We start from the raw sequence: 22,442 nt of genomic DNA on the forward strand, positions 1-22,442 counted from the left end.
GCATACCTTTTAGATAACAACCCTCCTGCCTACTGACAATAGGAGGATATAGAATTATAAATATAGAGAAATATATAGATTTATTTATAGGTACTGAATTACTGATCATACATCACTGTCAACATAGGTTAAAAAATACAATGTACAATTTAAGATCAAAATGAATTACAACCAGTGCCAAATATGTGCGATATTACATTGACTTTTTTTTATACTAAGTCGGTGGCAAACAAGCATACGGCCCGCCTGATGTTAAGCAGTCTCCATAGCCTATGTACGCCTGCAACTCCAGAGGAGTTACATGCGCGTTGCCGACCCTAACACTCCTCTCCGTCGAGCTCTGGCAACCTTACTCACCGGCAGGAACACAACACTATTAGTAGGGTCTAGTGTTATTTGGCTGCGGTTTTCTGTAAGGTGGAGGTACCTCCCCAGTTGGGCTCTGCTCTAGATCTGGAATGACATCCGCTGTCCTGTGCCCTACCACACAAAGCGAGATGTAATTCACAGTGCCCATACCTCTCTTTTGGACGTAGTTTAAGGACATACCCGGGTACTTTTGGACGTAGTTTAAGGACATACCCGGGTCGGAAATACTTTTGTTATGTTATAATTATTATTATAAATTGCCTATCATACTACTTAATGTCTCAATATATTTTGATAATAATCAGTACAAAATGCGTAGTGACAAGTTTTGGTGTTATTTTTTTATACTGCGTCGGTGGCAAACAAGCATACGGCCCGCCTGATTGCAAGCAGTCACCGTAGCCTATGGACGCCTGCAACCTGTTTATTTCAAGACTTGGCATAGTATAGTAAAGAACAAAGAAGTTTTAACGGAAACAGCCCTTTCTTGTCACTAACAATTTTTGATTGGTGGCATAGGAAGATCAATCAGTGATGGGGTTTCAAATGATTATTCCCACTAGTTACCACCAAATTGGTAACAGTGGTAACAACAGATTTTTTTTTTCACCTATACCCAGTGGAGGCAACCATGAAAAATAATTTCCAGAAAAAAGCGCACTGATAATAATCATCTTGCTGCCCGCGCAGCATGGTTTCCCCTATCACTAAGTCCGTCACTTTCGCACTCACATACTTGTTAGAACGTGACAGGCATGGTGATAAGCGTACCGTGCTAAGACTCCTGGTCAGTTGCTGATAATGCAGCTTAAGATATCATGCTTAGTACAAAATACAACTACTCCGTAAGAAAACTATTTATAAGTCAAAGTCGCCTGCAGCAATACATTTAATCAGATGATGGACTGGGCTCTGGGCATGATGTATTTGACGCTATTTTTATTTCTTTATTTGAAATCAATATACAGCGTTGAAAGATAAGTCGGGCCCTGGAGGGAAACTACCTTAAATCCTTAAGCTGGCTCATTTTACTTATATAGCTATTTTATACTGTGCTTTGTATACATAGAGATCCATGTAGCGAGGTTATCATTACATCCCCCTTGGAGTAAAACTCCGCTACAACTATGCTGAAGGCTACAAGAAATGAATTTCAACGGCGACTAATTTTGTGTAGCCGAAACGAGGGGGCTCATTTCAAACAATTTATCAGTTAAATAATTTAAGTGTAACAAATTGATAGTAAAATAAAGTTAATGTTAGATTTAACGATCATTTTTATTTTTAAGACCAAATGTTGGTTAGAGAAATTTTATCCTGAATAATAATACTATCGATTAGTATAATAAAATAGGGAGTGTTTGTTTTTTTATTTTAGTTGGTTCGAGTCCCGGGCGAGGCAAGCCAGTTTTAGAAAATCTTTGAATGCAGTTTTGTTTCTTTTTGAAAATAAAGGAATGTCTCCTTTAAGTAAAATGAGCCAGCTTAAGGATTTAAGGTAGTTTCCCTTCAGGGCCCGACTTATCTTTTTCACACTGTATATCTGTACCAAACCACGGAAATCTTTTAATCTGTTTTGAACGCCCGCAAGTTTCCGTACTGTATCGGTTATATATCGTCTATAGATGCTTATTTAGGGCATATAATGGTTAGTTTCTGTGTCGATTGCTTGTTACGCCCCCCTGCTGAACTATCTCGGCCGGCCAATATGAATTTTCCGATTTTATTTTTTTATAGCAAATCTATTGAGATCCTAACGATTTTAATGCCTGAACAAACGTGAACTAACGTCGCCCGATGGATTCACATAGTTAGTTTGACTGATTTCGGGGTGGGGTGGTTAGCGTGAAGACAGCCACCCCACTTTGAGAAATAAAAAAATATGAAGGAATCGGGTCCTAACGATTCCAATGCCTGAACAATCATGAACTAACGAATATCTTGCTATCTAGACCAAAAAAACTAACAAAAAGTGGTTTGGGGTGGCTAGCGTGAAGACAGCCACCACCATAGAATAAAAAAAAAAAAAACACGAAAATCTTTTAATCTGTTTTGAATACCCGCAAGTTACCGTACTGTATCGGTTATATATCGTCTATAGATGCTTATTTAGGGCATAGAATCGTTAGTATCTGTGTCGATTGCTTGTTACGCCCCCCCTGCTGAACTATCTCGGCCGGCCAATATGAATTTTCCGATTTTATTTTTTTATAGCAAATCTATTGAGATCCTAACGATTTTAATGCCTGAACAAACGTGAACTAACGTCGCCCGATGGATTCACATAGTTAGTTTGACTGATTTCTGGGTGGGGTGGTTAGCGTGAAGACAGCCACCCCACTTTGAAAAAATAAAAAAAAATGAAGGAATCGGGTCCTAACGATTCCAATGCCTGAACAATCATGAACTAACGAATATCTTGCTATCTAGACCAAAAAAACTAACAATAAGTGGTTTGGGGTGGCTAGCGTGAAGACAGCCACCCCCTTTTATTTTTTTAAAAAATCGATTTTGGAATCGGGTCCTAACGATTTTATCTACTGAACAAACGTGAACTAACGATGAACTAACGATATAGATATGCCATTTGCGGGCAAACGAAATGGGGTGGTCAACTTCACGAGGGTCAAATCTTTAACAACGAGGGACCAAGTTAAGCAGGAGGACTTCTCTTAACATAGCATCTTAAATCAAAGAATCAATACCAATATTTGTCATTTTCAGATTGACGCAACTGAACTAGCAAATATCATTACAAGCAACAAAATCCGGTTCAGCAACGCACCCCTAGTCTGGTTGAAAGAAGTCGCCAATTTCCTCAACTCCAAGACCCAAATAGAAGTCGAAGACCCAACGTTTTCAGCCCAAGACCCTTTGTATCCTCTGTCGGTGGTGCCTTCGGAAATAAAGAGTTTGCTGGAGAAAGTGCTGAGTGATGCGGGAAAGGCTAACGCTCAGTTGTTCTTTGATGTTACTCTCACCGCTTTAGCTAATGATATGAGTAGAGGTATGCCGTTTTTTAAATTTACATTTAGTTTTGATGACATCATACATGTTTTTTTACTCCCACGGAATTTAATAAAAAAAATACACTCCACAGCAACAGTTACCTGATATGTAGCTAGTTATTAAATAATGCGAACATTCTTCATAATATGTTTAAAAATTGGAATGTTTTTTTGGTTTTTTATCACAATCACTACATCTTATATAACAAAGTCCCCTGCCGCCTCTTTAATTCTATATTATCTTATTCTATTCTATAGAATGATTTAAATTATAGTTCGACATGCGTGAATTAATATAATGTAATTTTACAATATGATTTAAATTCGCGACAGACCCGTTTCTAAATGTGATTTAATGTGTTCAAACCGCGAAAGTTTTAAATGTTATATGATTTATGGTAGTATGTAAGTGCTTTGGTTTAGAACTGTACACTTGCATATTTGGAAATAAAATAAAATAATGTCTGTAATCTGTATGTTCGCGATAATCTCAAAAACTATGGAACGGATTTTCATGCGATTTTCAACTATTAATAGAGTGAAATTCATATTTCTGTCAGTGAAATTTTGAGGAAGGTTTAGGTGTATAATTTGTTAACCCGTGCAAAGTAGGCTGGGTCGCTAGTTACAAATAATGTTTAGTCCAGAAGTACATTGCAATATTCAGATCAGATGCATGTGTACACTGCACATTGAACACATAAAAAAGCGGAATACACTACCTGTATCAATGCATGGAATACACCTGTATCAATGCACGGAATACACCTGTATCAATGCACGGAATACACCTGTATCAATGCACGGAATACACCTGTATCAATGCACGGAATACACCTGTATCAATGCAATGCATGCATGCAGGTGCAAATAAAAATTCAAAGGCACATTGTTGATAAGAAACTTATTACTTTAATTGAAAAACATTGCTCATAAGTAAAATGCTTGAAATGTTGATTCGATTAATTTAATACACAAAAACAGTAATTTCTTCAATTGAAATCAATTACACACTCAATAGTTACATTCATAGACAGATTTAAAATCAGAAATATGACAAAATGATGCGTGCCACTCACATAGATGGTCATTATAACATTGAAATATTTTGTAACCATTACATTTTTATCTTTTTTAAATCATTAGGAAACTAATATTAAATTTTTTGTTAATAATCAAATGCCTTGTTTTCTGGTTTTGCCTTAGTCATAAAATAAAGGCACACACAGTCACGCACCCATGTTCAGGTTTGAAATTTAATTATTTATTACCCTTTATTAATTTGATCATAACGAATGTAATACAAACTATATTTCTACCCACCTGATATCATTATGTTTTATGTATGTTTAGGTATAAAAACAGTATTAAAACTCATTGATAAATATCATTTAAAACTAGAAATAAACATAACTAACTTAGCGGTTACACTCACGTGTTTTTAGTGACGTGTTTTTAGCGGTTCACATTAGTGTAACCGCTAAGTTAGTTAAGTTAATATGTCTCACGATAGTTTAAATTCGATTAGAAATAAACATGTTGTACTAATGCTAGGTTCATATAACATTAACTTTCCCCCCAGGTCAACTAGTAAACGGCCACCGCCTCCTCCTCCAAATGCTGGCGCTGGAGTACCCCGAGTTTTGTGTGGCGTCCCTCCAAAAAAGCGCAAGCCTTCGCAACTCCTACCAGAACCGACCGCCCATTGGACTGTCCCTTCTTTGGGCGTTCGGGCAGGGAGGGTTCAGCGACTTCTCAGTAGGCTTGAAAGGTATGATTTTGAAAAATCTGTTAATTTATAAACTTAAACTTAAGAATATTATATAGTGTATAGTGAGACACTTAAGCAAAGAAAAGAGTGGTCGTCTAAAAGTTTTTTTTGGTGTCTCTATTTAAAAAGCGCGAGCCCACGTAACTCCTACCAGGACCGACCGCCCATTCGATTCGACTGTCCCTTCTTTGGGCGTTCGGGCAGGGAGGGTTCAGCAACTTCTCAGTAGGTTTGAAATGTAAGAACACTGAAGTTATGGAAAGCTAGTGAAACTATTTGAAAAGTTAGTGACTACAATAGAGCAAGAATAAACAAGAGTTAAATGAGGCGTCTCACCCTAAAAGTGCGATTCTGCCACCAGAACCAACCACCCATTGGTCTGCCCTTTTTAGGGTTCCGTACCCAAAGGGTAAAAACGAGACCCTATTATATACTAAGACTCCGCTGTGCGTCTGTCTGTCTGTCACCAGGCTGTATCTCATGAACCGTGAACTAAAAAGTACGGAACCCTCGGTGCGCGATTCCGACTCGCACTGCCGGTTTTTGGACTATCTTGCGTAACGTGAGAACGTGACACATAATCATGCTAGCCGAGAAAAAGTAAAAATTAGTTCTAAAAATCTTGTAGTACTCTTTGTATCAGTTTATCGTAAGTAAAACATAACTAGACACAGATATAACGAGCGCATCGCCAACACTACCAATAAATGTACTTACCTAAATGAAAAAAAAACCTCTACCTGAACTAGGTACCCATAATGATGCCGATTCAATTGTACAATAATGTAGAGCATCTTGAAAGCAGATTGTTCTCAGGTGTCTGATAAAGTGTCGTAATACTTTATCAGTCCTTATCTGTGGTCCTTATCATTATGACACCTCTCAAGGTGGGCCTAAATGAGATAACATCCCATGAGTTTTATCTTAATACTAACAGTAGCTTCAGTGAAATTGTTGCGTACGAGTTGCTTAAGTGAATTAATTACTAAAAAATAATAACTACTACGTGCACACTTAAACAGCATTGCTGTGAGGTAATCGAATAAGGAATATTACGCGAATCTCTGCCAGGGCGCCACTACCACAATCTGAAACTATCGTGAAACAAGAAAACTTCTTTATCTAATATCTCTGTCACTCTTGCATATTCAAGCGATAAAAAGCGCGTTTCCCGGTAGGTCCTCTGTAAACAAACCGCCTTGGTGCATCAATGTCATATTTTATTATGTCTGAAAACTTGTCAAAAACCTGTTAAAGGTACAGTATGTATAAGTTACTCTATAGTTTACTAAAAAGGCTAGCCCTGCCACAGATTAATAAATAGTTACTACGTAACAGATACATCATTCCCATACTAAAGCGAAAATACCTACGCTATAATAGCCTACAAAATCTTAATAACAATACCTGCTGCTCAGGACGAGAAGAAATGTACCATAAGTACGTGCACAAAGAGTCGAGACTGCCTTGCTCGCCGTGCGAGTCACGTGCCAACGCGTCATCGTAAGAATGTGCTAGGGTTGTACTGTTAATTATGTTATTATTGTAATAAAACGAATGTTTCGAATCAACCATATTTTTTATTAGTCAATCAAATATAAAAACAACCTGACTCAAAAAACTCCTTAATTTACGATTTACTTACTTATGTTCAAAGAAATAAATGGTGACGAAATTCATAAAGAGATTTAAAACACTACTCACCTTTCTTCGTCTCTCGGAAATGAAAAAAACGACAAATTTTCCTTTGTTTTTTGACTTTTACACCCATCTACTGCACAATAATTACGTGGTTTCGGCATTTCGAAGCATAGGCGCGGGAAACGCGCGGTGCAAGCGCTCAGGCGGGCGTTCGGCGGCCCTCTGTCGGTTGTATCGTCGACGATACGCCGAGCGGTAGGCATATAGCGCGTGGCCTTGAGCGAGTGAAGGAGGCCTGGCCCTGCACTCTGGTGGCAGAACATTGCAGTAATATCCCCTGTTTAAGCTGTCGTGAGCACAGAACTATATGTCGTGAGTCATATTCATTAAATTTTAAATTAATTTTAATGTTTAATTCACGTATTTAACTTGTTGAGCGTTACGCTTTACTCATAATAAATAAAGTACTTTATGTAAATTGGCTAGATAGTGAGGTCGAAATTCAACTCAACGAATATGAAACCAGTAAAATTGAAACTAATATGTTCAATCAAACATCTCAAGTTTACATATATTTAGCATTATTAACAGTAAGGTAAACTACCCTATTGTTGGCAGTTGGCACTAAGGTAACTTACTTCCAAAAAGATACCAATGCCAAACACCCATCCTTTTTGTACTAAGCGTAAAGGTAATATTATGTTTTTTTTCTTTGCAGCGTGGCAAGATCTATTCCTTCCAATAATAGAATTAAAGAATTATTCTAAGTACGTGGTAGGGTATTTGTGCCAGTTACTGGACAGGCACGCCAAGATGGACGCCACAGTGAGCCAGGAGCAACTGTTGGCGATGTTCGATATGGTGAACAGTAAGAAGGGCCTGTCTAAGGATATGTCAAGTGACCTTATGAAGCAATTAAGTAAATATAAGGTAAGTTGATAACAGTGTGGTATCGTTCTTTACGTAATGTCTATGTTAAATTTCAAGACTGTCTCCGCCTCTCACCAACAAATCCAGTGTTTTATATTATTTGGTTGTTTGAATACTCGTAAGTTGCGTAAAAAAGTCGAACGCGTGAGCGGTATGCATTAGTGCAAATCTACAGACGTTTTCCATTTTTTGTGTCTTATACAAAATTGCCTTAAATGTAAGCCTTGGAGTTAGTTAAATTTTAGCGTTTATACATTTCTTAACTTGAATTTTTTGTAGTAAATTCGGCTAATGAATCCATTGTTTCAGGATATATACTTCAATAATAGCAGCGCCAAACTCCAAGTGACCTTCAACCAGATAATAAAGAAACTGCCCAACCAGTACTTGAGCGGTTTGAACCTGGACCCCTACAACCGAGTACTAGTAGAAAGTTTAGTAGACTGTTTGCAGCGGGACGACTCTTGTAACGCTACGTGGAGGCAGCTGTTCCATCGCTGTCCAAAACAGTCTGCCACTCTACTAGATTACATAGGTGAGCCCGCAAATCAAAACTTATAAAAAAACTTGGATTTCTCAAAATACGATACAATGGAAGGATTTTTATAGGCCTCGTGGCAGCTAGAGGCTATAAGGATGTCTAATTTCTGTCGTATTTCCAAAAACTAGACAATGTTAGTGGAAGTTCTGCAAAAGTTAGTGCTAGGAACTTAGGAAGTTGCTGTGGGAAATATTTTTAGGTTGCCAATTAATAGGTGTTTTACCTCACAAATATGGACAAAATTAGCTTTTTCTTTCTGCGTGCTTGTGACGCTGCCCTGGCGGCTACACAACACATTAGTTGTCAAATAAATCAAATAATATAAAGATTTTGCCTCATAAAAGCTCACATTATTCCCACGTCTTGCGATGTCTTCGTTTGTAGTTCCTCTTACTTCGTCCATATAGCTACATGAGCATGAATTGATGTGTGGGTTGACGGAATGGAGATGAGTGCAGACAAAGAGGGTTTGCGCAACTGTGGCCCATTGCCTAGTTAAAAAGGACCTAAGCGCCAACTTTGGTTCTGTCCTCTGGTCTATAATTATAGATCCTCTAATAATGATTAGAGAGATCAATAAATCGGCAGATATACAGAACAGAGTACATTTTTAAGATATGTAAATTGATGGCATTGTAACAAACTTTTTTTCATGTTCATTTTGTTTCAGATTCTAATTGGGCAAAAATCAGTCCAAAGCTAAAGCAAAAATCCTTGAAAATGACAGTAACTCAGTATAAAGAGATTAGTGTTGAAACTTTGAAAGGAAAGAAAAAAGATGAAACCGTTGTAAAGACCAATAAAATTTGCCAGGTAAGATCTTATTTGTATTCACTAAAACGACTAAAACTATGCAATTTCTCAAAAATAACTCTTATTACAATTTTTGCATGAATTGTTTTGTTGTTAATATCACATCGTTGAGAAGGTATAGATTGTCAAAGGACTGTCTCATTTCAAACATAGATAGAGAGAATCATACTATCTTTGTCTTACACTAGTACTAGCACCCAAAAGAAAAGGATGAGTAAAGTTTTTTTGTCCCTATTTACTGACAATTTGGTTTAACCAACTATAAACATTATTTAAATTGAACGAACCCTTAAAAACCGGTATTTTATCGAAAATATTTTTACTCAAGCCCTATTGCCCTTTGTCCTCAGTGTTGCCTACATTAAATATTTATTATACTTTTTTTCTCTGGTCACATAATTAGTGTCTGTCATCATCTCTGACGGTGACGACGGCGACATTTTTTCTGTTATAAAAAATTTATGAATTCGAGTGAAGCCGTGATTTTTGTGTTGTAAAAAGTCATCATTGTTAATAGGTAATTCATATTTTTCTATCGAAAATAAAATGTTTGTGAATGATTGGTTTATTTGTGTGTTTGTAAAATGCAATCATTTTTGGGTGGTGATTAGAAAACGCAATATCGTCTTTTAAAGCGTCTCGGAACTAGAAAAACCACTTGAGTAGTTAACACCCAACGTGAATAACTGTAAAAGCGTCGTTTTTGGCCCGCTGATGTGGTGTATACGCACTTCGCGGGGGACCACGTATCACAAAATCTTTTTCCTATTCATGTCCGTAAGACAGCATTCATCCTGTGATTATTTTTTTAATTTAAGTGTATATTGTTTTGACGGCAGGTAATTATCTTCCGAATTAATTATTTAATCGATTCTTATTAGTTTAACCGATTGTTTAATAACTTATATTTTACTCATTTACATAGTCCTTACATTTATTTATATTGTCTACAATAAATAAGTACACACTTGCGTTTGTTTAAATTGAATGAAAACCAATTGTTACTGCAGGTTAGAAAAACTTATAATAAGCTTTATAACCAAAAGTCCTACAATTAACCTTGGTTGTTTTTTGGACTAGCTAGTTTTCCTTGTTTTCTGCAAACTATCATTCAAGTAAAGGAAAAATTAACCTAATTCTTATTTAGAACAAAGAAAAATCTATGGTTGAATTTGTCACATCCATGTTTTTGATATTTTGTTTCAATTATAGGTTTTTCTTGATAGATTTGATAACTTGGAACTTCAAATATCAGCTATGAAATATTCTGATAGCTCTGTCCAGCTTCAAGTATCTATTTTTAACAGTCATAAAACAGTAAATGTGTTAAGCATGTTCAACAAAGCTATATCATATTCTGAGCTCTTCATAGATACAACTTCTGCGCCTAAAATCATTATTAACCTTCTAACAAAGAATACAGTAAATAAATAAATAAAATAAAAATAATAAAGCCTTTATTTCCAAATTTCCAACTTTACATTAAAAGTTTTTGCGTGTTGTTAGTGATTTTCTTATAGCTAGTAGTTAGTGTTAAGTTTATGTATGTTATTTACTAATTTAATTTAATTTGGACCCCTCTTTGAGTGGAGGCCTCCTCCAATACAGTAGAACCCGTTTAATACAATCACGTTTACTATGATTTCCCGCATAATATGTCGGTCCCTGCAACTTTAGGCCTGTTTTTATACATTTTTTCACCACTTAATATACCCACCTTGCATCGTCATACAATGTTACCAACTTATGTATGCTGGTGAAAAAAATTGGGACTAACCATGCCATACTAATATTACGCAAGGGGACGCGAATCTGGCGACACCTCCCGTGTCCAGATAAGTTTCTAGCCCTGACGCTTATGAACAAGAGGAAAGACCTCCAATTTTGTCAAATGCGTTGTCCTTTGTGGCAGATTTAAGACGAATCCATAAATTAAATTATATTGAAAATCTTGTTATAGCAAATGCATCCAAATCTCTGTCAAACTAAAATAAATAATTACTTACTTTAAGTAAATCAGAAATTACATATTGTTATTTAATACCAACATAAACAGAATTTATTTATCTCACAAAAATACTACAATTATGTAGGTAAAATGATGTTAAGCACCCTATTGTTGATTTTATGATTTACCTATAATCTTTGTTGTGTCTTCCATTCTAAATAAACAAATGACATGAAATAAAACTATGAAAACGGATTATATCGCGTATATTGAATTTATAATACATCCCGACGTTTCGAACTCTTTACAGCGTTCGTGGTCAACGGGTGACTGAGTAAAAATTACAAAATGCAAAAATACCCACATACTAAAATAATGAACAATCATAGACTACAAACTTTAAGGCTGGTTGTACATGCAAAATCGGTTCATAAGGCTAGTTATACACTATAATTATTTTTCAAGTAAAGATATATATATATACGCGATAAAAAAAAAATCTCTCAGTTCTCTATCTATCTAATCAGTTCAATCCATGGATTTGTTCAAGGTGATAAGTTTAACAAAGTGTTTAATGAAAAGTACAACAAAATATACATATCCAAAAGGCAGACTTAATACCAAATGGCATTCTCAACCAGTTATCCTTTAGGCCAGAGAAGCAGTGTATGCATAAATTTAGAGAATTAGAAGCTTAGTTTTAGATCACAAGTCCGTCTCATATTTGGCAGTCAACAGTCATCTTATAAAACAACAGTTTGCAATATTTGTAACCAAGGAGGTGTTAAAAAGGTTATTAATAGAATTATTCTCACACGAAACTAGATATTTTCCTGTTTTCTTATACATTGTTGTACATTGTGCAGCATAGTTAGTGTTCAAGGTAAATTGTGGTATTTAGTGTTCATTTGTGTTGTGATTCTAATTACATCAACTGCTGTTCTTATGATGCTAATAGACATGTATTTATACTTTTCTCGGTTTATGAATGTTTTATGCATTTTTATGCGAGCAATTGCTTAGTTATTTTAGATCAAATAGTCTATTTACACCTACCTATGAATACTAAATACGAATGGCCTTAAGTACCACTCTTTTAAAAACTATGGTTGTTAGAAAACGAGGCAAGAGCTGCCTTTATAACATGCCTCAATGATCTCAAAATCAGCATCTAAATGATGGGAAATGTTAGGTCCTGTTATAATATTCATATCAATATTCATTTTACAAAGAATCAAGAATAAAGATCATTTATTTTCAGCTAAAGGTTACAGACATTCCAGGGGTCTCCGCACTAGGCAGTGCTTGTATCGCGGGGAACCAATTACAATTTAAATATCAGACTTTGTTACAATTAAAAACTATCATTTAGTAAGAAACTACTAACTACAAACTAAGGCTTAATCTAGACACAATATTGAAACTAAATTTTGTTAAATATGGCTTCTGTCTCGGCATAATTTTGTGAAAAGCAGTTTTTTCGCTTCCATTTGTGTGCAATCCCTGAGGTTACATAGTTTATCTATTAATACATCGAATTACATATAAGTTAATTTTATATTTACACTGGCAATAACTCTGGTTATTGGTTTGTTGCTTATCTATCGCATTAGGAAAAACCTATAATGATAGATTTGTTTTAATTACTAAATAAAATAAAAAATTGTGTTGCCAAAGAAAATTGTTAGAACTAATTGCAAAGTTGTGATACCAGTTCCTGACAAGATACTTTTTTTGCCTAGTAGAAACGAAAGCCAAATACCACTGGTCCAGAAAACGCCTATCCACTCTTGCTTCAAAGATACTTATATAATAATTTTTTTGCACTAAAATCAGCCACTTAGTCGAGGAGAATTTGAAGGACGCGAGATAACATTTTGTTTTGTTTAAAAGTCTACTAAATGAAAGTATTATTATATTTCACAGGATATTCTAGACAGAATGACGAGCACTAGAAGATTCCCTTGGCTGTGGGCGAGCTTCATCTTACTGCTGGGCATCGCTGGACTGATCGCCTATGATGTCTCGACAGTTAATGGAAACTTCCCGAGTAAGTGATTGAGTTACAATCTTTAAGTCTACCTTTCAATCAATCAATCAATATTTTAATGCAAGAACATAGTTGTATTACATAAGGTGATGGTGATAAACATTTAAAAGAAGCGTGTCTTATGTTCTACCAGAGAAGGCATGCAATATTTGTCATGTCATTTTATGATAAGTTTTCTTTTGTGTGAAAAAAGTTTAATAAACATTTATATACATGTTTACTTTGTACAGTTATAGGGAAATAGTCTATCCAATGCTTTCGATGGGGTTTTTCGTAAGGCTTTGGCTACCTGAAACCCTTTTAGGCTGGGCGCTTAAAAAAGCCGTCTGATAAAGCGGTTTCGGTTTGTCAAGTCAGTTGCTTGGGCGTTGATAGCGCTTTTTTTCTTAAAAGGGGCGTAACACTGACGCAATTATATTATCAGAAATAAACAAACATAATTAATTCAGGTATAATAAATAATTTATATAAACATATATCTAGTAGGTAAGAGTAGTTATTTCAAAATGGTACTGTGTATAATTCCTTCTTTATCCCATATGTAATTTTCCTCTACAATTACCCTAACATAGAGAAATAAGTAAGCATAGAGTGCTCACTCTATACATGAGTTTTCTTACTTAATATTATTAAGTTGTATGGGAAGTATGGTAAAACATATTGCTAATAATTTTAAAGCTTACTTACAACTTAACACTTATTAACCTTAAATCATATTATAAGTAAGTTTACGCAAAGCTCGGTTTAGAGCTTCTTATAAACAGGTTTTTATCTTTTCATCACACTCGCTCAGTAAATGTGGAATGGCATGCAGGCTTAGCGGGAACTATAGAAAAAGCGTTTTCCATAGGGAGTTATGAAGTTTTTAGTATTATAATTAACAGTTTTTTGTCTTTATACTTTATTTTTGGATCGCAAGTGTAACGCGGGGTGTAATAATATTGCAAACTCGAGTCTATAAATCGCTCGGGCAAGCCCTTATGTTGCACAATGTACTATTGTATGGTATGGGCACTATATTATGCTTACTTATTTATCTATGACCCTACAGGCAAAAATGAGCTCTTTTACGGTAATAAGTTAATTAAAATAAATGCTAATAAATGCTTTTTCTTTCTTATTTCTTTCTAAAATTACTCCTATAGCTGAGAAATTTTGTTTTAATGAAATACCCTCTAAATACCTGACTTACACTACTTTCTTTGTGGACTTTATAATCATAAAGAGCCACGTACGTGTTATGTATAATCTCGATTTGTCACGTTTGCATGTTATAAGTTATAACTTATAATTGATAACGGACTTTGTTATGACATTTACTCGATTAGGTTTGGAATGAACCCAATGCCCTTTTATCTGTTTCTTATCATGTCTGTTGTGTCATTAAAATACTGTGAACTATGAATGCGAAAGATATATACTTTCTATTTTAATTGGTATGGGTCAGAGATTTAGACTTTATCTTACGCGCAAGTTTGGCCCAAACATTTTCTTGCCCGATCGTTTATACATTTATGTAAGGGGTAAATGGGGGAAGATCGTATATATAAGAGAAGACCGTCTACGAGCTCTTTCGTCGCTTCTAACTCTTGCGTTTGTACACATAGTCCACTACAGAAGGTCGGTAGAGCAGAAGGAGTGACCAGGGGCGTAGCTAGAGGATATGGCGCCCGGGGCAGGCACCAAATTTGCGCCCCATGATGACTGATAAAAGTTTCCCTGCTGCTGCCTTTTGCCCATTTTGGCGCCCCCCCTTAGATGGCGCCCGGGGTACTCCCTCCCCCCCCTTGCCCCCCCCCTCTAGTTACGCCACTGGGAGTGAAGCTTTTTTCTGACTCTGAGTGACCTACAAATACGAGTGTTCTTGCCCTATAACAGTCTTCCTAGCAAAACATATTCAATGCCGTTCTTCTCCACATCGACCTTAATCAACACTCAAGGGCGCGAACGGGATTCCTTTTTATGAAAAATTTCATATAAAAAGACCCGTTTTCATTGACGACTTACTTAAAATGTCATCAAAAGAAGTTTTGTTGCAAGTGTAGCATATGCGACGTTCTGTTGCATTATTTATACCAATGATAACCCCTTTTGCATGCGAACGACACGTATTGCGAGCAATTACATGTAATCAATAAAGTATCAACGTCAATCCGAAAGTTTCCTTGATTACTAATCCAAGTCATAGAAACAAGCTAAAATCGAAGTTTGAAGAAAGTTACGGGTTTATTGTCCTTGTGTCTGACTGAACGGGTTGGACATAGACAATTTTCGAATTTCGATGTTTGAGTTCCTATGATTTTGTTTCATATACGTGAAATATAAAAAAACGCTCGCCCCTCCACCGCTCCGCTTGGCCTTCGGCAATATCAACTAGCCCCCACGTAGTCCATCGGCTGGCGACGCCTTTGGCCTTTGGCCACATGTATACCGTCTAAGAATAAGTGTGTATATGCTTTACATTGCACGTATTTTTATAAAATATCTCCATCCTTTCAGAGAGCGCAACCGGCCGACTACTCAACGATCTAGGTATCCTCGAGCAGAGCCAGCGAGCATGGCAGAAGTCCCTTTCCGCCTCCGCTAGAGGGTACCTCTGGCTTGAAACCAACACACCCATCTACTACTCCCAAGCGGCTGAAATAGCCAAACCATACGGACAACTGTCAAGAGACGCCTTCACAGTCGGTCTTAAGAAAGTGGGCATAATTTATGGCAACATAAAGGACTATGTTGTTGAGAAAACTCCAGTGGTTGTAGCTACTATAGAGCATTACATACCTGGATTGGTGGATAGTGTGGTGGGATACACGACGACGGGGTATGAAGCTGTGAAGAAGTATTCGGTCGAATACTACCAGTTTACTTCGGAGTATTTGAAGACCAAAGTTTTTATGTAAGTGCCTGTTTTTTTGTCGGTGATCAGTAAATATATTTTTGTTGATGAATAGCGAGCAACTTATTATCAGAGGTCGGCATGAGTGAGGTATTTGCCTTATGACGTAAGACATGTCATATTACAAGGTAAATCGCACCTGTCCGACCTCTGCTTATTATGAATCACATTAACAGCTAAAACTGTTACCAAGTTTATTGATTTTTGAAAATTTGGCTATAGTTCCAAAAGAGATTTTCACCAACAGTGATATCTGTGATAGTGTCAACACCATAAAAAATAATAAAAAGTTATCATCGAAAATCAGTACATTCTCATGTCCAACCTCAAGTATGTCGTCATTCCACAGCGTGCAAAGTACAAAGCTATTTGCTAGAATGAGATAACGATATTCATATCTCATTCTGTAGTATAGCTGTGTCCCTACTTACGTAAGTAAAACTTACAAGTGTATTCCTGGCCTCACACACACCACTTACAACACCACATTTTACCATTACAGAGGCGAGTGGGCCCCCGAAGTCCTCCAGAACAAGACCCAGAGCGCCCTCAACGTGACCCGCTTCCACGTCTCAACATACTTCCACTGGCTCCGGACGCAGGTCGACGTGTACTCCGCGATACCTTGAACACCGCCGTGCGGTGCAAGTACTAAACCATCATGTGCTGGAGGGTCTCGTTTTAAGTTCATTTCTGAATAATTGTTTGAAAGTCTATAAGTTCTCAGTCCGTTGCAATGTTAATATCGTCACTACTTTGAAAAAACCTCGTATCACTGCTACTCAAAGTTAAAAGGCAGGAACAGGATACAGATAGTGCATAAGTATTTTTTCGGAAACGTTCGTATTTGTCATGCTAGCTCAGTCAACCTCAGTACTTTTTGTACCGAGACTGACTGAAATAGCAAATAGCAAGACACGTTCGTGCGTTTCTGTGAAAAAACGATGGAAAATAATTATGTACGACATATTTATATTGATTGACAGAACAAGTTACGAGTTTTTTTCTAAGTAGTGCCGATATATGGTTGTTATTGGACAGATTAGTTATTGTAAAGAGGAAATGTTAGGCCTACGATACGCTGTTGGTTTTCTATTTTGGTTCCTCTAAAGGCGGGATACCAGTGTGTGGAATCCCGCCTCAACACGCACTTCGCACGTAGCAATCAATTTGTTTTTAATTTTGTATAAATCATTGAAGTAAAAATGCTTTGAAAACAGTAGATTCTGTGTCTATGGGCCCTAATGGCTGTCTTTTATACAGCTTTTCATGTATTTATTCCAATCAAGTCCGTTTTTTTTTTTTAAATTTTGTAAATCGTATTCTAGCAGCTACATGAGCATACATGAGTATCGGCGATTTGGGCTCTCAAACACACTTTGATTTAAAACGAAATTCTTTATAATTTTCTTCTTAGTAATTAAAGTTTGGCAAGCCAATTGCGTCAGTAAAAAAAGGCGGCAAATGTAGGCTAAGGGTTGTCCTGCCATTGAAAAATTGAATTTCTCGTTTTTCTACTGACAAAGTGGGTTTGCCAGAGTATATTAACGTTTTAAAAGTGAGGCACGTGCACCATTTTTTTTTTTTTAGTTTTTACTCATTGAGCAACCCTTCAGCCACACATGTATAACTGTACATTTTATTTGTAAAACCCCTCTACAAATTAGACATGGTAACATTTTAAATCAAGTACAATAGTTTTCGAAACACGTTTGCATCGAAAAAAACACCATTTCTAGATGTTATTCTTCAAAAATCATATCTTTCAACCGCTTCCATGACATTTAAATCATAGTTTTATGCATTTGCTAGTATTTTTGATGAAATCAAACATTCCTAATGCATTTTTTGATTATTTTTTTTCCAATTTTAACACAAGTCGTTGATTTTAATGACTGAACTGAGTTTTAACTAATCATCGAATTCGCGTAGTTTTGCATAATTTTTCAAATCTTTCATTAAGATTTGCCGATTAATTATTGACCCTTTGAGCTCGAAAAACTCGAATTATTATGTATATTACTAGGTATATATATTTCGGATAAAATCTTGAAAGCTAACTTCATCTTTAGGACTAGTTTACACTAGGTGAACCGTCAAAGTTATGCTGACACTATCAGCCTGATAGACACCTAGTGTGAACACACCCATATTGAGTTTTGCGTAGTGTATTCATTTTACATAACTGATCACAAATATGGTACTAGATATCAAAGAACTAAAGTAATCTTTAGAATTAAAACTCTTAGAGTGCTCACGCTATGAGCATTTTGCCGCCCGTGGCGAAAAGCTGATTACTTGAACACGGTACATTTGTCAAGGTAACTTTTTTATAGTACCTACTAACTGTAACCTAGTAACTGTAAGAAATGTTACTATTTCTAATAGATTTTGATTTATTTCATCCCATAAAAATGATTTCAAACTAATTTGTACATTATTAACAAAAAAACATTTTAAGTTTGGGCGGCAAAATGCTCCCCTCGCGTTTCACGGAAAGACGCGATTACTCCAGGGTTAAATAAGATATATGTTATGAGTTTAATAATTAAATATCTACCAAATTGGCGGTCTATGCAAGATTTCTAAATTTATGACAGTTTGCTAGTACTAGTTTTATAGTGGGTATATTTATTTGTGTTGATCGTGTGTTGAACATATACAATAGGGGAACATTTCTATGTGTCTCAAACTGTGGATGTTATATGTAATGAATGTGCCGTTTACACTGAAAATTGTTTTTATTTATATTCTCTGTAAAAAATAACTGCTGTAGATCAGTTACTTACTTGTTATTTAGGTTGAGATATACTGAATGTTCTTTCAAGACAAAAGCAAGGGTTGGCAGTGTATTTACAGACACTGAATAATATTAGATACTAGTACACTTCAAGTAAAATGGGTAAACTTACCGAACAGCCTTACATCAAAGATTGTATTTGAATAAATTTTCAGTTATCCCCTTTTAAAATGCTAACTTACTTATATAACTTTATAAACACCCATGGTCAAAAAACGTAACAATGAAATACTCGGATATCAAAATATTTTCTCTAAAACTTGACGTAGCTGCTGGGGCCAGCCCACACTAGCTTCTTTAGAGCGTCGCCGTCTAAATAGTCAGCGCTATGTAAAATGTCTTCGCTGCGCACTTGCGCCAACGTTGCATCTAGCAGCAGATGAGCAGCCATAGAGTTGACTTGACGCAGACGCTCCGAAGACGCTAGACGGGGTGGCCCTTAATCTCAACTTGTTTGGAAACTTCAGTTTGGCCATAACCGCATGAGTTAGTATAAATGTTGTGCTGTATGAAATTACTTTAAGGAGTCACAATAAAATATTGTTAGTGATTTTTTGTGCCACTTTTATTTTTTTAACATATTTTATCACTTGTTGAACTAGCCTTTTCATTGAATCTGGAGCAAAGAATACAATACTCACTGGAACGGCGAAACAGCCCAAATCTTATAGCAGCGTGACCTTGGTGCGGTAGTGTGTTACGTCTTTTAGGTAGTGTCCAACCGAAGTTTCCGTTTCGGCATAACTAAGTTTTGGCCGAAACTAGAGCAAAGCCGAACCTTCGGTTTCGGCAGAAAATCCAGTTTCAGTCTGACATTACTCGAAATACCTAGAACCCGTCGCCGGACACTTTCTGCTGAGAGGTAGAACTATACATAGACGAAGATATAGGTATGTTATTTCTCTGTCGGCCGTTAACAATGGGGTTGGCCGGTCGAAATAATTAGCAGAGGGCGCTAGCATAGCTTGCCCTGTCAATCCGCGAACGCGAGTCTGGAGCCTAGTTCGCTAATAGCGAACTAGGCTCCACACTCGCGTTCGCGGCTTCGCGCATGAGTGTGCAGGTCCCTTTAGAATTGTGTCAATTTTTGTTTTTTTAATGCCCTGGATGCAGGCAAGCTATGGCGGCATCTCGGCAAACCTTTGACAGCCAACCCCATTGAGTCGCTTAACTTCAAACTCGGTTAAATCCATAATCTATCTATCAGATTATGCGATTTCGGTTATCATAAGAGATTGTCGTCCTTTCTATACCGTCCATAGGTAATAGAGTACATATTTGCTGAGAGGGCCGAATGGATTTATCCGAGTTTGAAGTCAAGTTACACAATCGAACTGGCGTCTGACCGAACCGAACCAAGGTCGAGGTCCAGTACGTCTAGTGCTTTCACATCTTCTACGTCGGTTTTCTATTTTATTATTATTATTAAATGAATACGTAAAATATTATACGAATATGCAACATTGATAAGCTTTCATATGTCTGCGACATTGAAGCATAGAAGATCCTCAGAATAATGACTAAATAGGATCCTTAAATCTTGCTCTTACTTATCTGTGCGTCGCACAATGACCTTGATGCGATGGTGTGTTACGACTTTTAAGGGCTGATTAGCGAACTAGGCTCCACACTTGCGTTCGCGGCTTCGCGCCGTGATTCGCGCATGAGTGTGGAGGCACCTTTATACTAGATTCATGCATTGAAATCAGTCACCGCAGTCACGAGCAGTATGGCTTAGTGCTTTAGCCTATCCAGATGGACGGAAGTGATAAAAAAATAAACGGCTGACAGCCTGTCAATGTCAATACTGTCATATTATATTTCTAACGCGCGTATACGGCGCGTATGGAACAAAATATTTTTAAAGTAAACATATTTGAACAATTAGTTAAAGTAATTAGTTGGTCCGTAAAGAGAAAATTGTGGGAGCTACTTGAGATCTTAAAATGGATCCCTGTAGTATAAAACTGTACGTATTCTAGAATTCGTTAATCGTCCACCGACAAATTGTTTCAAATTTCTAGTAGGCGACAGTATTTTTTTGTATAAAACTGCACGTTAGAAAGATCGAAACATCACTGTTATCTACGAAATTCGTACAAGTGAATATTACAAATAATGAATATAATATATTTTTTATACCACGTCGGTGGCAATCAAGCATACGGCCCGCCTGATGGTGAGCAGTTTATAATTATCTTAAATTAAACTATTAAAAGTAGCTAAACAGTTTATTACAGGTTCAATATATGAGCACTGAAGTATTCGACTATTTAAAACTTTTTTTCTTGTATGCTATTTGTTATAATGTGCCTTAATTTTCTTTTGTAAAATTAGAAAAAAGCTAGGAGGTTAAGTTCTGTACAGTAAAGCAAACAAAAATACCTACTTTAATAAAATTGTTTCATTTAGATTCTGTTTTTATTCGTATATACCTATTTTATATTATAACTAATACAAGATGTAAGCAACAAGGCACTTGTTTAAGTGTATTATTTCCAGGGTTCATTTTTTAATCTTTTTCTTCTTATTTCAAGGCTTAAAACAGAGCATCTGGGTGGAACAGCTTTTGATTGTCATTTCTATATTGATAAACTTCATGATTCAGAATGCATGTGTGAACAAGTATTTGATGTCCATGGGTTGGCTCTGATAAAAATTTTTACAAAAAAAAAGACTTATAAAGACTTATTTTTGTCCGTCATGAAACATGAATCAACCATGATGTTAAACATTGAAATGACATTAAAGTGTGAGAATCCAAGTTTTGAACACACCCCAACTTGTTCTGAAACATGGTCTCAGGATTTATATTTATTTCAAAAAAGATATGATAACACACGATTAACATTTAAAGTAGAAGTTAACATCCGGGTGAATAAGCGCAAGTCAGTGTTAGACCTTATATATTTAGATGAAGATTTTACTGACTTCCAATTGAGCACAGCAGAAGGAAGTGTCTCTGTGCATAGAGCCATCCTTGCTGCACATAGTGATGTATTCAGGCGAATGATCTCCGGGGAATGGAAGGAGACAAATGCTGGACGCATTAAGATAGAAGGAGTCACTCTTAAGACCCTCCAAAACCTTAAGCGATACATGTACTTGGGCACTATGCCTGAAGATGGTCTGTGTCCTCTCCTGCTCATTGCTACATGCTATTTTATTGAGGACCTAAAAGCAGAATGTACTATTAAGCTATCTCATTCACTCACTTCAGAAAACCTTTATGACCTTTTGGAATTTTCCTATGTTAACAATATGCCAGAGTTGACATTTGCCATTCTCAGGACTGTAAGAGCACAGCCAAGGGATGTGATTGAAGTTGCTAATCAAAAAATGATTAAACCCAAGAAGAGTGAGGATCTGAATGGAAAAAACAAGGCAATTTGTGAAGTGCCAAAGAAAGAAGAATGAATATACTCTTTGAATTAAGAATTTGTCTTCCATAATGAAAGTTCCATTGACTTTGGTGATAAATTAAGATTAAGGCAATTGCAGGCCTGCTTAAAATAAACAGAAGTGATTCGATTGTTTATATTTTATACCTTTACCTTACATATGTTGTATCATAGATTTATAGTAAAATTATGCTTTTGTTATTTACTTACTAATAAATATTGGTTAACAAAGTATTGTGGTAATTATTTTCTGGTACTTAAAAATACAACTCAG

The 22,442-nt window shown here is 36.2% G+C and overlaps 2 protein-coding genes across 2 annotated transcripts in view; both read left to right on the top strand.

Moving 5' to 3' along the window:
• The window catches only part of LOC134749559 (transmembrane protein 214), a 34,872-nt gene extending 15,550 nt beyond the window's left edge, over positions 1-19,322 (top strand). The window contains exons 3-10 of the mRNA XM_063684549.1: positions 3,094-3,376; positions 4,960-5,148; positions 7,508-7,719; positions 8,029-8,254; positions 8,931-9,073; positions 12,948-13,071; positions 15,571-15,967; positions 16,470-19,322. Of these exons, the coding sequence (XP_063540619.1) occupies positions 3,094-3,376; positions 4,960-5,148; positions 7,508-7,719; positions 8,029-8,254; positions 8,931-9,073; positions 12,948-13,071; positions 15,571-15,967; positions 16,470-16,596 (1,701 nt within the window). The 3' untranslated portion in view covers positions 16,597-19,322. The remainder of the gene's footprint in view (positions 1-3,093; positions 3,377-4,959; positions 5,149-7,507; positions 7,720-8,028; positions 8,255-8,930; positions 9,074-12,947; positions 13,072-15,570; positions 15,968-16,469) is intronic.
• A 1,256-nt stretch (positions 19,323-20,578) lies between these two features.
• On the top strand, positions 20,579-22,400 carry LOC134749260 (protein roadkill-like). The gene is made up of 2 exons (XM_063684150.1): positions 20,579-20,736; positions 21,305-22,400. The coding sequence occupies exons 1-2, from the start codon at positions 20,714-20,716 to the stop codon at positions 22,182-22,184; spliced, it is 903 nt and encodes a 300-aa protein (XP_063540220.1). The 5' UTR covers positions 20,579-20,713; the 3' UTR covers positions 22,185-22,400.
• The last annotated feature ends 42 nt before the right edge of the window (positions 22,401-22,442 follow it).

This window comes from Cydia strobilella, chromosome 18 (assembly GCF_947568885.1).
Source record: "Cydia strobilella chromosome 18, ilCydStro3.1, whole genome shotgun sequence".
NCBI lineage: Eukaryota > Metazoa > Arthropoda > Insecta > Lepidoptera > Tortricidae > Cydia > Cydia strobilella.